The 18,726-nt window shown below is 42.8% G+C and overlaps 1 long non-coding RNA gene and 1 gene segment (V, D, J or C); both read right to left on the minus strand.

Moving 5' to 3' along the window:
• Nucleotides 1–351: 351 nt before the first annotated feature.
• Nucleotides 352–4,214, minus strand: LOC110558263 (immunoglobulin heavy variable 2-5-like). The segment is given in 2 exon segments: nt 352–4,013; nt 4,095–4,214. Coding segments are annotated over 2 exon segments (366 nt in total).
• Nucleotides 4,215–4,864: 650 nt separating this feature from the next.
• Nucleotides 4,865–18,697, minus strand: LOC132655311 (uncharacterized). Of its 2 annotated transcripts, none has more exons than XR_009593161.1 (3): nt 18,371–18,697; nt 5,113–5,208; nt 4,865–5,025 (listed from the first exon to the last, which is right to left on the minus strand). It is a non-coding gene; the product is annotated as an uncharacterized LOC132655311 (long non-coding RNA). The 2 variants fall into 2 exon arrangements; XR_009593162.1 differs by having other exon boundaries at nt 17,863–18,697.
• Between the last annotated feature and the right edge of the window lie 29 nt (nt 18,698–18,726).

Raw genomic sequence — 18,726 nt, forward strand, 5'->3', positions numbered from 1 at the left:
TGTAGGGTGATGAGCAATGAGCAGATGGAAACAGATATCATCTCTGTTGTTGGAAGCAGAGACTTGTCTGATTGTGTCTGTGCTTGAGTGTGTCTTCAAGGGAGCACTTTCCTATGATGGCTCTGCACCCATTCTGAGACAACATCTAAGCAGCAAAACATCTAGAAAGCTCCAGGGACTCCTACCTGATTATTGTGAGTGCAGGGAGACAGAAGTGATAAGACACGGAATTAATAGTGCAATGTGCAACTGACCACAGACTGTTGGAAACTCTCCAACTAGGTTGTGCATAAACATACCAGAAATAAACACTTTTTTTTCTTTCCATGATGTTCTAATTTATTGACTAGCAATAAATACACAGATTTGTAGTGTGTTTTCCAGTTTGGTTCATCTAAATTTCCTTTATTTATTGAAAATTTTTGTTTTAAAAAATAAATTCTGGTCACACTTTCCCAACTTCTCCTAGATCCTCATTGCCTCACTACTACCCAAATCCAGGGCCTTTCCTCCTCTCCTTAACGAAAAAGTCAAAGCAAAAGTCAAAGTCTCTCTCTCTCTCCCTGTCTCCCTCTCTCTCTCTCTCTCTCTCTCAGACACACACTCATAAGTACACCAACATTAAACCAAATATACAAAAAGACTGATAAGACAAAAAAATGCCTATGCAAAGCAATATGAGACCCAGTCTATAAACATGCCATTGAGTTTGTTTTGTCAGTCCAACTCCTGGACATAGGCCTACCTTATAGTGTGTTTAATAAAACCAGAGAGACTCCACTGAGGAAGACTAATTTTTCCCTTTGCAAGTGAGTACCAGCTGCAGACAGCTTCTTGCTTGGTGGTGGGAGCCCACTACCCCACTGCCCCCCTCAGCACTGGGACCCCATCTTGCCATCCAAGCCCTCTGCACAGTCTCTTTGAGGTCACACGTGCATCAGCCCTCTTGTGTCTGGAGGAGCCTGTTTCTTTGGAGTTATCCATCATCTCGGGCCCTTGCAATCTTTCCATCTCCTCCTTTGCAGTGGTCCCTAAGTCCTGAGGAGAAGCTTTGATGAGGACAGGTCATTTAGTGCCAGCCCCAGCACACAGGGTAAACCAAGGCAGGTCGCAAGAGCTGGTGGCTGGTGTTTCTCTTCCTATATGCGGAGCTCTATATATACACTTTAACTCTTAAACTTGCAGAGGCCCCTGGTCACGTGAGCCTCTAAAAGAAAGGAGAGGTAACAGGGAACTGAACCCTGAACTTTCAGATTCAGCAGCTGAAGCTTTGTCAACTGAGCTCTCCACCAAAACAGCTCTCTGGCTAAAAACTTTAATTGTTTAACAGCAGAGGGTCTTAATTGATTAAGCCAGGTGCCTCTTTTAATTCAGAGTACAAGCTGCTACAGCTGCAGCCCTGACAATTTCTTGCTGTAAATACAAGAAATTGAGAAAAGAAAAACCTTAGTTCCTGTTAATTCAATGGCTCAGCAGTGAAGAGCAGCTTGCTGGAAGAGAGGAACCTAATTAAGAAGGCCAATGAAACACTCTGAACTGCTTATCACTTACTAAACTTACAAAACATGAAAGCATGCAAAACATACACACATTTGACAGACAAAGCAAGCAGATTTTATGAACCTCACAAACACATGCACACATACAATCAATAGACAAAACAATGGAGCTCCCAAAGACACCATTCATTTACATACATGTAAACATACAGATATAAATATATACATATATACATACACATAGACAATATACAATTAGACATATTAACAGACAGAAACATTTTTGGATGAAACAGAAGGCCTAAAAAGTGTTTAATTCTGTCTTAAGTTTTTATTCAATTTAATACAAAGGTTCTCTATATATAAAAAAAATTATCTCATTCAAAATAGATGCAATTGTTACATGAAAAGGGAGTTATGGTTATATTAGTATGCTGATCCTAATATGTAACTATATGCTATATTTATTATAAGTTTAGAGCAATGGTTTTATCTATATGCTCATTACGAATTCAAAGCAGAAGTTTCATCTTTTTCTTATTTCAAATGTACATTATATGTTCAAAGCAAGTTTTTAATGTGAAGGGTTCTCTAAGAAACACCTATCTGTCTTCTCTTGTATCGTGAACTATTTATTCTTTGTTTCTATACTTCTATGGCCGTTCTTATTGTGGCGTACAGCTGAGCCTTCTCCTTGGACTAAACCTAGAATGAGTGTATCTCCTTGATCATTAATTTGTTTCTATCTTGCTTTCCTTTTCGGTGTAAATCAATTGTTTGACATAGGTAGGTTCACAGAGCTCCTAGCAGTTTTTGATATACTATGGGAGTGTTTTTAAATTACTTGATTCAAGTCAGAAATTCTTTAAAATCATCACCAGGAATTATGAAATCATCAGTTCATATAAACAGTACTATGTCATGTAGGTATATCTTTAAAATACTCTGCAGAAAATCTGCCCAAGAGAGTGAAGCAATGAGCAGTGAGGGTCTCTCCTATGCCAGATATATGAGACAAGCATGGAAAGGCAGTATAGCAACAACAAGAAGTCTTGAGACAAAACCTTGGGGCTTGGCCTAAACCAAGATACACCCATTTTCAGCCATGCAAACAGACTGGGCTGTTACCAGGAAGCTCACTTGCTGACTTGCTTCTGCCAACCCAGCATGCACTTGCTCACAGCAGTTCAGGACTGAGGGCTCAAGTATCTGTAATTCTCTACAAATTGTCCATTTGTGGTCCTCTGTTGCTTTCCACCTGCAGCAAGAAGGGTCTCTGAGGAGAGATGAGTGAGGTGCTGATTTAAGTCTGTTTGGTATATAACTAGGAACCATTTTATAGACACACTGCTTTATCAGAACAATGGCTCTTGGTTTTCTCTGAGGACCATGGTGTATCCAACTCTAGGTTCTTGGCTTCCATCCCAGCAAGGCAATGTCACCATGGCTTCCATCTCAAAGGCCTTAAATTCTGTCAGGAAATGAATGATTAAACTCACATTTGTGTCACTATTGAACCAGCATAACCAACAGGCAGGTGGCTCTTGAGAATGCCAATGTATGTAGCTAGGTTGATTATTACCTCCCCGCCCCCTGATACCATACAAAGCAGATCCAGTGCAATGAACAGTAGGCAGGAGGGGTGAAGCTTCTAGGTGGGCACAAGCTCAACATCTCTGTGCTCACTGAGATATCTAAGTACTGCCTTGATAAATCAGGTATCACAATCAGTTTGTGGAGAGCAGCCATTAACCTTGGAAATGGTCTGAAGTATTTGGGAGTATCCATGGGGCCTCTTTGGCCACTGACTCAATTTGAAAATGCTCATCCAGCAATTCCCATCTTCCTCATGTACAGCTGTTTACTTAAGGTAAACATTAAAATAAGTTGGAACATTGTGCTGTGGGGACTTGAGGCCTAAGACAGAGTGGAACCATAGCTCGGAACCACCTGGTGCAGACACCAAACATCCTTCATCTTTATAAAAGGAAACACAGACAGACTCATTTCTGAATATCTTCAAAGGGACCTAGGCTGAATAACAGGAAGCCTGGGCTCTTAACCTAGAGGAAAATGGAAAATCCCCGAGGGCTAGCAGGAAATGTGTGCCCCCTCCACACCTCCTGCATTGTAGGAGGAGACACAGAGCTGAGGACCAGCCTGAGATACTGCACAGCTGCAAACGGAGGCTGTGTCAGTGTGTTCTCCGAGCACAGTAGTATGTGGCAGAGTCCGCAGTGTCCACACTGGCGAGCTTGAGGAACACCCGGTTGTTGGAGCTGTCCTTGGAGATGGTGAGCCGGCTCTTCAGGGACGGGTTGTAGCGCTTGCCATCATCCCACCAAATGTTTGCCAGCCACTCCAGACCCTTCCCTGGAGGCTGACGAATCCAGCCCACACCCATATGAGTAGTGCTCAGTGAAAACCCAGAGAAAGTGCAGGTCAGACTGAGGGTCTCAGAGGGCTGCAAGAGCCCAGGGCCAGACTCCTTCAAGGTGATCTGGGACAGGACATCTGTGAAGAAAGAAACAGAAGGTGAAGTTGGAACAGGGTGAGGATAGGAAGGTTCATCCCGTGGGTGGCCTTGGCACTCACATGCAGGGACAAGCAGCAGCAGCAAGGAGGAAGCAAGCCTGTCCATGGCTGCATACCAGTGAGCACCCAGGCCCAGCTTTGGCTTTTCAACCCAGGGATGGGTGGAGCCAGGGGAGATTTGCATTCCTCAGCAGGTGCTGGCCCTGAGGGTGGACTTAAGGTTCAGGACCAGGAGGAGCCTGTCTGTGATGGGAAGCACAGGAGTCCTCAGGGAGCTCACCTCTGCTCCCACAGAGTGTGGCTAATGGAGACCAGAGTCCTCAGAATAAACACTTGTGGGGAGTGATGAGTAGGAGCAAGACTGAGAGAGACCCTCACTGGAACAGGAAGGGTCCGGACGGCTAATGGAGACCAGAGTCCTCAGAATAAACACTTGTGGGGAGTGATGAGTAGGAGCAAGACTGAGAGAGACCCTCACTGGAACAGGAAGGGTCCGGACCTGTCCACTCATCCAGGGATCATCACTCATTGATTTCACATGGAGGACTCAGGAAGAGCTCAGAGGGGTGATACATGATGAAATTATGTGTATAGAAATAGGAAAATATCTGATATTCTCTCCATAAGATTCAAATGCTACCACACATGTCATCTTCAAAGACCAGCAGTAGGAAAGGTCAATGAGAAAGAAAACATCATAGAATGGATGATACCGAGGATCCCTTGCCAGGTGCGGAAGAGGCCAGAGGCCGGGGATGCAGCCAATGCTGGTTCCTGATACGGGAAATGCAGGCAACAGACTCTTCTGAAGAGAGAGCGTCATATCTAACCAAGAACACTTGCAATGCGTTTCAGATGCTCTGCCCACAGAGGTCATAAAACTGTGATGTTGTCTTAGGTCAGTGCTATGAGCTGGAGTAGATGTAGACTTTTTCAGATGTTCTTGAAGCACTTCTGGGCCCATGTCTCTAAATGTGCAGACAGATGTAGGCTATGTGGAACAAAAATTAAAGTGTTAAATCTAATCCAACAAGATTTTGTACAAATTTGGATATAGCCAGGCATTGGTGGTGCTTACCTTTCATCCCAGAACTTGGATGGTCTCAGTGATTTCACAACCAGGCTGGTCTACAGACTGAGGTCCAGCACATGCAAGACTAAATAGAGAGGGAATCTTTCTCAAAAAACAAACAAAAAAAAAATCACCCTGTCAGTAAAGACTCAAAATTAGAAAATATTACTCTTACTTTTGATCAGAATAACTCATTCACTCAATTTATTTCAGTGATACACTTTATAGCTTTCAAAATTCCTGGACTCAGACATACTCAACTAGGGAGTTTGTTTCCAGCTCACCTAGAAAGTTTATGTATTTCTAATCAGTGCTGTAAACATTGCTGGGTCTCCTTCCTCATTACAAGGCCATGTGAGGTGAAAATTACTGCAGAGGGAACCATTGTTAGATAAAATGGAACTACCAATTCATCCTTCAGAAATTCTCACGTAATTGGATTGCAAATGATGGAACTTCTTTTTTTAATTTACATCAGAAAAGTATGTTGTATGTTGATGATGTGAGTAATGGGATTCAATAAGTCCACGGAGTAGAGCAGCAACCAGAAACTCCTTTCCATGACATGAGAAGTCTGCCACCAGAGGCAGGATCTAATCTCATGAGGTGCAAATGTCGCCCAGCCAGGGGAAAGAAAGGGAATCTCTTATAGAATTCATCAGGAATCTCAGGTCTCTCTTCAGTAAGCTGAAATTCTAAAACTCTAACAGTGGACAACCGGTTCTTAACCAGGTAATTAAGTGCTATGGCGTAAATATAAACAGTAAGATGGATACGGTACACACACCTGGGACATCACCCCAGAATGCAGGACTCTCATCCCTTAAACACAAGACAGGACGGTGATGAGACTGAGGTCAAGAGAAGGCTAGAGTGCTGTGAGCACATAAATGTTCCCTCCGCACCCAGAGGTGGTAGGGAATCTCTTCTCTATTCATGTGTAATTGTCAGTAGGACGGTGTCGGTGTGAAGGCGTCACCTCTTCTTTACCTTCAGGATCTTGAATGTGCACAGAGACAGTCTGTAATTAATTTACTTTCCCCTCTTTCCCCCAAGTCACAAAACCATACATTAGGGTTTGATGTTACTGTTTACTAAAAAAAAAAAAAAAAAAAAAAAAGTTTTGTTTTAGGAGAAATATGCAGAGGAAAAATAAAATCCAAAAGGTAATGAAGGCCAGACTAGGCCAACATGGCCAGCTTCTCCTGCTCTGCATTCCCTGAGCTGACGGCTTCACATGGAGGTGGCCGACACGTTGGGTCCAGGTCTCCTGCACTTGCCCAGCAGAGCTGCATGGGCTCAACACTGTGGACAGAACATCAAGGACTGGGCTCCCAGGTCACAGTCATATAATCCAGCTGAGGAAAACCCTTCTGTCAGTGAAAAGAAGTTACAGACAGAGTTATAGATGCGGCTGATGGCGGTAATGAAGACTGGATGTTTGAAAATGTGTAACTCATTTATATGTATATGCCAGTGATGTTTGTCCTTCCAGTAAGATTCTCATGTAATGAACAAAACACATATGTGCAGTATTACTTAACCAAGAATCTTTACTGTACTGTTTGGGGTCTTGCCACGGTAGGCACCTCACATAGAGACCATGGTCTCTGCAGTTATTCGACATCAGGAAATGAAGCCTTAGAGCTTCTTAGGACTCTCCAGATTCCTTCCTGGTGAAAGCTGGATCTCCCGCGCCCCCTGCTGGCCCTCAGCATCCTCAAATGGGGCTGTTTCTGAGCACACAGGGTACCTGGTCACTGTGCCTCCTGCTCCAAGGCTGTCTTCAATGATGGCAGAGCTCAGCTGAGGGTGACCTGGTTCCCGAATGTGGGCACTCACATACTGACAGATTCCTCAGTGGCAGCTCCACACTTCCTACAGACCCTTGTCCTCTTTCCTCTCAGGGCATGTGGGCTCTTTCTGGAGGTGAACAGCCCTGAGGAGGCTCTTCCTTCCCCAGGGTCAGGAGCCATCATCACCCAACAGATCCACAGGCCTTCTAAGGTCACATGCCGTTTCTTCACATTCTGCTCACAGAGGTCAAAGGCAGCACTAACTGTCCAGAGTTCTAAACACCAGGCCAGAGAGGGAGACAAATACCCTAGAGCATGATCCTGAAAAAGAGGTGTGTGTGTGTGTGTGTGTGTGTGTGTGTGTGTGTGTGGTTTTAGGGTCTCAGAATTCTGTTTGAAGAGAGAAAATGTTTTAGTTGCTTATTTATTCTTTTGGTTTTTATTAATTCAACTTAGTTTTTGACAGTTTCCTACATGTATATAATACATGCTAACTAACTCTCGCCTCTCTTACCTGTCTCCTATCCCTGAAAAAACTCTCTTTGATATATAAGAGCCTTTCATGTGCTGTGGTGTGTGTGTGTGTGTCCCATTGGGTTTAACCACAGCCATCCACATAAGTAGATTCTCTAAGGGAGTATCTAATGGGAGGAAGACTATTTGATGGAGGGGCTTAGCAGTGAGTATACATCTGAAGATAAGAGCCTGTTTACCCAGCATCTGTCAGAATTCCCCAGTTCCTCATGGAGGGGGTAGGGCACCATGAGTCCTCCACAGTCCAAGACTGGCTATTGACAGGCCTGATCCTGTTCAGGTCCAGTATAAGCAACTGTAGCTGCTGCTGAATTTACGGTTGCATTAGCTTTTCATGACCAAAGCAGAGCATTTTATAGTCCTTCTCCCCAACTTTCAGCTTTTACACTTCATAATATCCTCCGAGCCTTAGAGGAATGAGGGACATTTGAGGGCTGAGGACACACCATTCTTTATTTTCTGATAGAAAATGAGGAATTATCTCATTTTTTCTGCATTTGTTGAGAGTTAACTTGTATCTATGATGTGAAATATTTTGAGAAGGTTCCATTGAGAAAAAGGTATATTTTCCACCTGTAATGTATAATATTCTCTGTTATATCCAGTTCATGCATAGTACATTTTTGCTCTGGATTTTCTTTACTTGTTGTTAGGTTGGCAAGCCCTATCCAAATTTGAGAGTGGTGTATTGAAGTCCCAAATAATTATTGTGTAAGGACTTGTGTGGACTTTTGTATTTTAGTGTTTTATGAAATTAGGGAACCAAAGCTTTGCGCATAGCATTTTAAAATTGTTATATCTCCTTGAAGGATTGTTCCTCTTACTCATATGCAGTTGCCCCCTTTTAATATCCTCTAATTAATTTTATTGAATGGTTACATTGAATATGAATATGAATATGAGGATAGCTACATCAGCTTTTTTTAATGTTTTCCAGTTGCTTAGCATTTTGTTTGTTGTTTTTGTTTTTTTACCTTTGCTTCCACCCCACATTCTTGGGACTGTCTTCATCTAAGTTCAAAGGGAGATAGCAATGATGGCAAAGATGCTGGCTCTTCCTCCAAGAACCGCTGTTGGAGCTGCCTGGGAATATTCACACATCAAGAAATTGGGGAGATGCTGTTAGGGTGGGCAGCTGCCTGCAGCCAGCCCAGCAGCTTCTGGCACAGGGGTTGGCTTGCAGCTCTAGTCTCTCACAAAGGTGTAACCCAAGCCTGTACCTTCTCCAGACACTTGTCATAGGCCTCCTGATATTTCTCATGGGGCTTCACCATCATCTAGCAAGTGGGACTCTTGGAGCCTGTAGCTGCAGCCAGGTCCATCTTAGAGGAAATATAGGTACAGGGCAAATTCTGGTCCTCACACATAACTGGAAGATGGCAGTATGCCTCAACTGGCAATGTGTCTCCTGCCAAAACCATTATCCTTAAACTAGCTATGTTGCAGAGGCTAACCCTCATTCTCCTTTGGTCTTCTTGGAAAAAAAATGTCTCTCTACAGTACGTTGCCTGAAGCCTGAGGTCAATCCTTTCTCACCCTTGTTGACGATTTTCTGAACCTCTTTCACCCTGTGATAGATGAATCTGCTTCTACTTCACTTGGAGGAATTTTTTTTTTTTGTTTGGTTTGGTTTTTAGTTTTTGGATTTTTTTCATTCTTTGATAATAAGTTTTGTGTATTTTTACTGATAACATGTTTTGTGAAGACAGAATATAGTTGGTTCTTTTTTCTTTTTCTAATCTAGTCCCTTTGTTGGATTTTTTGGGTGATGCATTGAGTCCATGTACATTTCAGGTTAGTGCAGAAAGAGGTTTGCTATTTCCTATAAATTTGTTGGGCGGTGTTCTGTTTTCCTGGAACACTGATTATTTCTTTTCTTGATTCGTATTAGTTTTGAGGGTTTGATGAGCTTTTGTGTTGGACATGTTTGTTTCTTCCTCTTGTCTAGATTGTTTATCCGCAGTTAAGCTACCTTTTATCTTTCTTCCTGTAAAGCATTCCACTAAGAATTTTCTGCACTGCTGACTTAGTTGTCATGAATTGCCTTGATCTGTGTTTTTGTGAAATACTGTTATTTTTCTGTCAATATTGGAAGATAGCTTAGCAAGGTATAGGATTCTTGGTTCACAGTTGTTTATTTTCAGAGCTTGAGAAATTGTGCTCCATGTCCTTCCAGTCTTTATAGTTACTGATAGAGAGTTTGGGGTGATTCTGATATTTCTGTTTTTGTGTATGAGTTGGTTTTTTATGCTTCTTTTAATATTGTTTCTTTGCTTTTAGTATTTGACATACTGATTTCAATATGGCATGGTTATGTCTATTTGGAGTTCTATATACAATTTGTATTTGGAAGCCTACTTCTTTCTGTAAATTTGTTAAGTTTGATGCTATAATCTCTCTAATTAGTTGGTCTTTTATTTTTCATTCAGTTTTACCACTGACCCTTCTTCTATTTCATGAATTCTTAGGTCTGGTTTCTTGGACATGTCCTGTACATCTTAGAAATATCATTCATTATACTTAATTTTTTCCTTATAAATGTCTGCTCATATTATTTACTCAACTTTGTCCTCCATCAATAAAATTCATTTTTCTGCATGGTCTTCTCTGTTAATGATAATATCTGTTGTGGTTTTGTTTTTTGTTTTGTTTTACTGACCATCTACTTCATTTCAAACACTTTTGTATGATGATTTGTCAATGTTTCAGTCTCCTTGCTATTTTTTCTATTTTTATTCTGAGCTTTGTCCTCCAATTTATTAGCTGTTATGTTCACCTTGGAAACTGGCTTGTCAATTATTTCCTTAACTCATGGGTGTTTGTTTGGCTCTTCTGTGTGATTATTCGTTCTTTTGAGTAACTCTAATTCTCTCTGAGACATTTCAGCTATTTCTGTAAGTTTGAATTCCCCCATAGAGGAAATGGCTGGTTGGTGTTGGGTCTTGGGTAATGCCTGTGCCATAGCTTTTTGTATTGTTTCTTTGTGTCTTATACATCTGTTGAAGTGGGTATGTTCACCTTCTTCAGAGCTTGTGATATTCAGGTTTATTACACTTCTTAGAAGATCTGCATGAAGTTCAGCTATGTAGACTGATAAAATGGTGTTATTATCAAAGGAATTGCTGAAGTGATTTCATCTTCTGCATGTCAAAATGACTAAGGGTAGGGCTGTACACTAAGAACAAAAGTAACTAGATGATGTCAGATCTGGTTATCACTGGATTGTGAGCCTGCTGGAGTCAGGATGGCAACGTCATACCCACTGAAGTCCACCAACTATCAGGATTCCGCGATTTCAGCTGAAGGACTGTCTTAGTTAGGCTTTCTATTGCTGTGACAAATAATGATAATAATAACAATAATGATGATTTTTTAAATGACCAAAAAAAAGAAGTTGAGGAGGAAAGGGTAAAGGGTGTATTTGGCTTACATTTTCATGTTGCTGTTCATTATTGAAAGAAGTCAGGACAGGAACTCAAACAAGGTGGGATCCTGGAGACAGGAATCGATGCAGAAGCCATGGAGGGTGCTGCTTACTGGCTTGCTCAGCATGCCTTGCTCAGCCTGCTTTCTTAAAAAACCCAGGACCACCAGCCCAGGAATGGCACCACCCACCCTCATTGATCAATATTTGATAAAATGCCTTTGAGCTAGAGCTCATGGAGGCATTTCCTCAGCTGTGTCTCCTTCCTCTCTGATGACACTGGTTTGTGTCAAGTTGACACACAAAATCAGCCAGGACAACTGACACCTTGTCAACTTGATACACAAGCACATAACTATTAAGCCACAACCCTTCATTTCTTATTGATCCCGAAGATCTATAACTTCAAAAGTCTTTACAAATTCAAACATATTAAAATATCAGATGCTTTAAAATGGTCAATCTTCTAAAATCCAAAGTTTTTAAAAATTAAGTCTCTCAACTGTGGGCTCCAGTAAAATACTTTCTCACTTCAAGATGGAAAAATAAGGGCACAAGTCACAAACAAATCAAAATCAGACTCAGTCAGTACAATGTGTGGGATCCGCTCATGGTCTCCTGGGCTTGGGTCACTTCTCTAGCTCTGCACTCTGCAGCACACACAGCGTGTCATCTACACTCTGGCTGGCTCCATTCCATTACTGCTGCTCTTCTTGGTGGTCATCCCATGGTACTGGCATCTCCAAAATGCTGGATCTTCTGCTGAAATTGGGCTGCGCTTTCGCCAGTAGCCTCTTCTAGGCTTTCTTCATGGAGTTAAACCTCAATTTCAGCTGCCATTGAGGCAGCACCATCACCCATGGCCTTTCCCGGGATCCCTTCATGCCTTCACCAGTACCACCTGGGTCATTCTAACACATTACCAAGTCCAGCTGCCAGCATGAAGTACAACCTTGGCTATCTCTGAAACACAGCTTCTCTGTGCTCTCAGAAAATGATTTCTAGATTTTACCTCAGTAATGTAATGCTGGTCTTACCTTGCTACAACTAACCAGCAACAATTGTCCCAGGACTCCTCCTATTACTTGACTCTAAAGACAGAGCCACACGGCCGAAGCTGCCAAGCAATGTGCTGCTTGCTTGGGCTGGAACACAGCCCTCTTGTTCAATTACATCTTCACTGGCGATCTGTTTTCAGTGGTTTCCTTCACTGCCTAAGCTCGGTTGTCCTGGAACTTGCTCTATAGACCAGGCTGGCCTTGAAGTCAGAGATCTGCATGCCTCTGTCTCCTGAATGCTGGAATTAAAGGCGTATACCACCATGCCTGAACCTAGGCTTTTTTTTTTTTCTTTATTTCTTTTCATTATAGATCTTTATGAGCATGGCCACTATGCCTCAAGGTCTAGATTAGAGGTTGTATGTCCATTCAGACCAAAAGTGTGAGTCATTCCACTTCAATATCCAGCTCAAAAGTCTGTGTCTTCTGGACTCAAGATCCAGATCAAAGGCATGCTGTCTTCCTTCCTCAAGATCCAGATCATGTGTGTGCCCTCCTTTCTGAGTTGTAGTTCATTCCAGATATAATCAAGTTGATGATTGGGAATACCCATCACAAGGACCCAAAGGCGTCTGGGATCACAGAAATATGGACACCAGTTCTGCAGTAACATTTAGCAATTCAGATATCAGAACTCCACACCTGTATTGATGTCAGACACCACTGGACTGATGCTCCACTCTCTTGGTGGATGATGGACACACTGGAGACAAAGTCTGAGCACTGCACTAAATTCTTAAGGTATTTAGCTGGGAACCTGGTCACAAGGTGATGTCTGGTCTCTCTGAAGCCAGAAGTCTCGTAGAAGCTTGAAACTTCCCATAACATCATTTTAAGTTGATACACATGAACTTGTGATTGTCTGATTTTAAAATGGGGTGCAGATATAAACAGAGGATTCAAAATAGAGGAATCTCTAATACCTGAGAAACATGTAAAGAAATGTTCAGTATCCTTAGTCATCAGAGAAATGGAAATCACAACTACTTTGAGATTCCATTTTACACCTGTCAGGATGGCTAAGATCAGTAAAACAAGTGACAGCTCATGCTGGTGAGAATGTAAGGGGAACTCTTCTCCATCGATGGTGGGAATGTAAACTTGTACAATCACTGTGGAAATCAGTATGGTAGTTCATCAGAAAGGTGAAATTTGCTCTACCTCAAGATCCAGTTATAGCACATATGGACATATACTTAATCGATACTTCATCCTACCACAAGGACACTGGCTCAGCCATTTTCATGGCTGCTCTGTTCATAATATCCAGAAACTGGAAGCTAGACTGGAAAACTTCTGTTGACATATTCAACAAAGAGTGGATTTTTAAAATGTGGTACATTTACACAATAGAGCATTACTCCACTGTGGACTTTTTAGCCAACCTGTGCAGATCTTGTCTGTTGGACCTGGAATCTGAGGCCCTGACAGAGTGGGTGGACTGCAGCTAATGCTGTAGAGCATCTTACTTCAGTTGCAGTGTACTTTTATACACGAATGTCACAAAGAAAGCAATGACTAAGGAAGGTTGAGTTCAGAAAAACATGCAAATAACTGTCAGTAAACACATCCTAAATATTAACAGAGCAGCCTTCCCCAGAACTTTCTCTGGACAGACCAGGGGAAATGCAGTTGCCTGGCACATCGTGCAGATTATATCAGGAAAGGCATGAAAGCGAGGCAAAAGGCCGTATCCAGATTCAGGGTACACTGGCCAGACTGGGTTCTATAGCTCTGTTCTGACATGCAATAAGAATAAACACATCTCACGCACAAAACCACATCCAAGAACAATCCCGGGGACAAACTGCACCTGAGATAAAAACACGCTCTGCCTTTTTTTCCCTGAAGCCTCTCTCCCAGTTCCCTAAGGCATTGTTCACCAAGGATCGGTCTTATGACAGTATTCTAAGACTCAGCTGTTTAAAAAACGGCCCCATGAAATTTGTAGGCAAATGGCTGGAACTAGAAAAATATCATCCTGAATCAGGTAACACAAACCCAGGCCAGAAAGATTCAGTACATATTTGCTTATATGTAGATATTTGCTGTTAAATAAATGATAACCAAGCAACAAACCATAGAATTAGAGAGGTTAGCTATAGAGGAAGGGACTGGGGAGGACACATGGGAGGGGGGTAAGCTGAATAGATTTTATGGGAACAGGGAGTACACCAACGGAAGGATCAGGAGAGAAGGAAGGGGGAGAAGGGTTTGACAGAGAATGAGGGAAAGACATCCAGAATTGAGGGCATTTGAGGGGTAGTATGGAAACAGTACAGGATAAACTTCCTAAAATATATGAACTTGATCCTATGAACATCCTAAATAATGAAGCAGTCCATTAACAAGAAACTGGCCATTTCTTGTTACCAAATGAAGCTTCCAGTTCCAAGACTGGGATGTATCCAGTTGAGTTCTTGGCCAAATAGGTCCCATGTAAATCCCCCGAACAATCTAGACTGTTGCCAAGACAACAGGTTGCTCTTCACAGACTGACAGCAAGGCCCCATTGCTGAAAACTAATGCCCACACAACTCACTGAACATGGAGAGGTTAAGTTGAAGCTACATAGAACCTTCACCCCTAAGTGCTAGTGTCATTGGTACAGGAGGTGCTACTTTGCAGGCTACCAAAAGAGAAGCATAAACACCAACCCAGCCACAAAACCTTTACTCTACAATCTGTGCTGCCTACGAAATATGCTAGGGCAATGGTGGCACAAAGCTTTAGGGGGAACCAACCAATGCCTGATTTGACTTAAGACCCACTCCATAAGAAGCAACCCATAACCAACACTGCCTGAACAACCAAGAACCAGACAGTAGATAATCCAGAGGCCTAGAGTAAAATCAAATAATACTGACATTTTTTGTAAATGAACAGTGTAAGGACTCTTAATGATATTCTGCTGTTCTCATATATCAGTGCCTTATTCAGCCATCATCAGAAAAATTTCCTCCTGCAGAAGATGAGAATAAATACAGAAACTCACAACCAGACATTGTGTAGAAAATAAGAGCTCTTAATGGGATGTCTCCATCAAATCCCTTCCCTCAGAGTTCAGGGAACCCTGTGGAAGAGGAGGCAGAGAGAGTATAAGAGCCAGAGGAGACGAGGGACACAGGAGAACAAGACCCTCTGAACTAACTGAGCAAGGCTTCTACGAACTCACAGACACTGCATCAGCAAGCACAGGCCTACATGGGTCTGCACTAGGTTCTCTGTGTATTTATTGTATCTTTAGCATTTTTATGGGACTCCTGAGTGTGTAATGAATGGAGTCCCATAAAATCCGATGGACCTCTGATTCTTGTGCCTTCTCTTGGGGCTCCTTTTTTTCTTTTGGTTTGTCTTTTCCCACTTCATATAATGATTTTTGTTTTATCTTATATTTTATTTTGTTATGTTTTGTTATCTCTTAGAAGCTTGCTCTTTTCTAAGGAGAGACAGAAAGGTAGTGGATCCAGATGGGAGGAGAAGAGCTGAGGAACTGGGATGAGTAGAGGAAAGGGAAGTGTAATCAGGATATATTGTATGAGAAAAGAATCAATCTTTAATAAAAGGGAATTAAAAAATACTTTGTGGGAAGTTGGGGGGGGGGGTCATGGGTGTCTTAGTTAAAGTTACTATCACTGTGATGAAATACCATCACCAAAAAAAGCAAGTTGGGTTTATTTGGCTTACAATTCTACATCAGAGTCCATCATTTAAGGAAGTCAGGACAGGAACTCAAACAGGGCAGGAATCTGGAGGCAGGAGGGCAGAGACCATGAAGGAGTGTAGCTTACTGGTTTGTTCTCCATGGCCTCTCACCTGCTTTCTAATAGAACCCAGGACCACCAGCCCAGGGATGGCACCATCCAGTAGGCTGGGCTCTACCCCATCAATTACTAATTAAGAAAATGCCCTACAGGCCTGTCTACAGCCTGATATCATAGAGGTATTTTCTCAGCTGAGGTTCCCTCCTTTCAGATGACGCTAGCTTGTGTCAAGTTGACATAAAACTCTCCAGCACGTTGGGTATAAAAACAGGTAAATACACTGCTAGGTAGAGTCTTTCAGAGGTGTGGTAGGCTCCTGTCCTGTCACTTGTTTGCGCCTACATCCAATGCCCATCCCATTTGTCTTTCTAAGTGAGGATTGATCATCATACTTTGGGTCCTCTTTCTTGTTTATCTTCTTTAGGTGGATAGATTTCAGTATATTTATCCTATGTTATAGATCTATATAAGTGAGTATATACCATGTGTGTCTTTCTGCTTTTGGAATACCTCACTCAGGATGATCGTTTCTAGGTCCCACTATTTGCCTGCAAATTTCATGATTTCCTCATTTTTAATTACCGAATAGTATCAAAACAGATATTAAGACTCATAACCAAACCTCCGGCAAAATGCAGGGAACCAAAAAGAGGGGAAGGGGGGGTAATACGACCTGGAGAGGACAAGAGTTCCACAAGGACCATATATATCTGGGCACAGGGGTCTTTTATGAGACTGTTTCTCCAAACAAAGACCATGTATGGATGCAACCTAGAGCTCCTGCTCAGATGTAGCCCTTGGTAGCTCAGTATCCAAGTGGGTACCCTAATAAGGGGAACAGGGACTGTTTCTGACATGAACTCAATGGCAGGCTCTTTGACCTCCCCACACACACACACACTAGGGAGGAGCAGCCCTGCTAGGCCACAAAGGAAGACGTTGCAGCCAGTCTTGAGACACCTGATAAACCAGTATCAGATGTAAGGGGAGGAGGTTCTCCCTTATCAGTGGACTTGGAAAGGGGCAGGGAGGAGATGAGGGTGGGAGGGTGGGAGTGGGAGGGAAAAAGGGAGTGGGATACAGCAGGGATACAAAGTTTACAAACTGTAACTAATATTTAAAAAATTAAAATTTAAAAAAAGAAGGTAAATAATTCCTTTCTAAAGACATTTTTCAGTGAAGTTATATGTTCCAGGATCTCTCTCCCCGGGTCAATGTAAACAAATGCCAGCTTGTTCTACAATTCCACTAAAGTCCATTTTAGGAAACCAAAGAATTTATTGGGCTTGCATACAGGCTAAACATACGTGAGGGTACTTTTCAACCCTGTGGTGAACTGAGGATGCCTAGACAAGCAGGGCCAGCTACTGGCTGCAGAAGACGGGACGTTGGTGTCTTCTGCGTATCTGTGACTCTCTGTGAGGTCTAAATACACCTCATACTGAAAATGTACCGTGTTCAGTTATTTCTTAAAATCCCCCCCTCTTTTTCCTTTACGTTTATCAGTCTTGGCTTTAGATTTATTTTAATTTTTAAAAACCTGATATAGCATTCATTGACAATCTTTATCTTAAAACAGACTGCCTGTTCTAATAACTAAAATATTAGGTTGTGTTGCCATGCTCTGGGCATTTGTTGGTTGGTTATTATTTCAGCGAGAATTTCTTTTGTTTATTTTTTAGTCCCTTTATTCAAGAATTAATGCAGGGTGGAACTAGAAAAAAAAATCACCCTGAATGAGATAACCCAGACCCGGAGAGATAGACATGGCATGTACTCACTTATAAGTGGGTATTAGCTGTAAAAAAAAAAAAAGACAGTCATGCTACTGTCCACAGACCCAGATAGGGTAATGAAGGCAGGAGGCCTTAAGGGGAACTAAAGGTCTCCCCGGGAAGGGGAAATAAAATAACGTTCGTGAGTGGACTGGGGACATGTGAGGTTAGAACCAGGAAGGATCGGAGAGGGGTCAGGTAGACTGGGAGGAACTAATGAAAGTGAGCGTCATCTCAGGAGTGAGGTGAAACCCTAAGTGCAATGGAAACTCCAGGGAATCTACGAGAGTGACCGTAGCAAAGACCTAGTCATGGGGGACACAGAGCCTGAACAGCCATCTTGTGTAACCACCCAAGGCCTCAAGTGCAGAGACTGGAGATCAACCCAGGCGCAAGACCCCTGACCTGCAGTCTGTCCTGCCTGCGAAGTGTGCTGGGCCCGGAGCCTAGCAGAGTTGTCTTCAAAGAGCCCAGAGAGACTTCATCCGGCAACTGAGGAGCAGACGCAGAGTCCCATAGCCACACCTTAGGCAGAGCTCAGGGAGGAGGAGGATATGATAACTGTCCCATTAGAAACTGTAGTATATGAAATAAAATCTCCAAGCAAGCATAACACAAGCATTTCCCTTTTCGGCTAGCATTACATCGGGTGCGGTCCTGTTCTTCCAAGTTGTCTGTAGCATCGCTGTGATGCTTCCCTTTCTTAAAACTGGTGTTACCCGGCAAAGAAGGGGTCTCCTAGCTGAGGAGGAGGGAAGGCTCCATCCTCACTAGCCCCTGAGCATGTTCAGCCTCGGATAGGACGCGTATGCTAGCACACGCAGCTCTTAAAGAGAACACTAGACTGTTTTCAGTTGAACCTCTCCTCGTTTGTTTGTACTGGACACTGCTGATTTGGGAATGAGCTTCCTACCTCAAAACCCAGGCAGGAGAACGGAGTCCGAACAAGTTCTAGGAAATGGAAAAGAACAGAAAAGAGTTGTCGTTATGTTCTCTGCAACTGTAGATCGTACGTGCACGCAACTCACACACGGCGTTACGCAGAAGGAAAACCACAGGTCCCGCAGCGAAATAACCCTCAGATGCCCTCCCCTAAAGCAGTTTCAGCCTAGAGCTTGACATTGGGACCTCAGTCGGCCGTGGGCTGGCGCTGTTGTCAGTCAAGGCGTAGAAGGATGCTCAGGGGGCTCGGGGAGCTCGGGGGGGGGCTGGGGGTGGAGGAGTCACTCTGCTCCGAGTGTGTTGGTCGAGAACCTGCCACTCAAACTC

The sequence above is a fragment of the Meriones unguiculatus genome, chromosome 7, assembly GCF_030254825.1.
Source record: "Meriones unguiculatus strain TT.TT164.6M chromosome 7, Bangor_MerUng_6.1, whole genome shotgun sequence".
NCBI lineage: Eukaryota > Metazoa > Chordata > Mammalia > Rodentia > Muridae > Meriones > Meriones unguiculatus.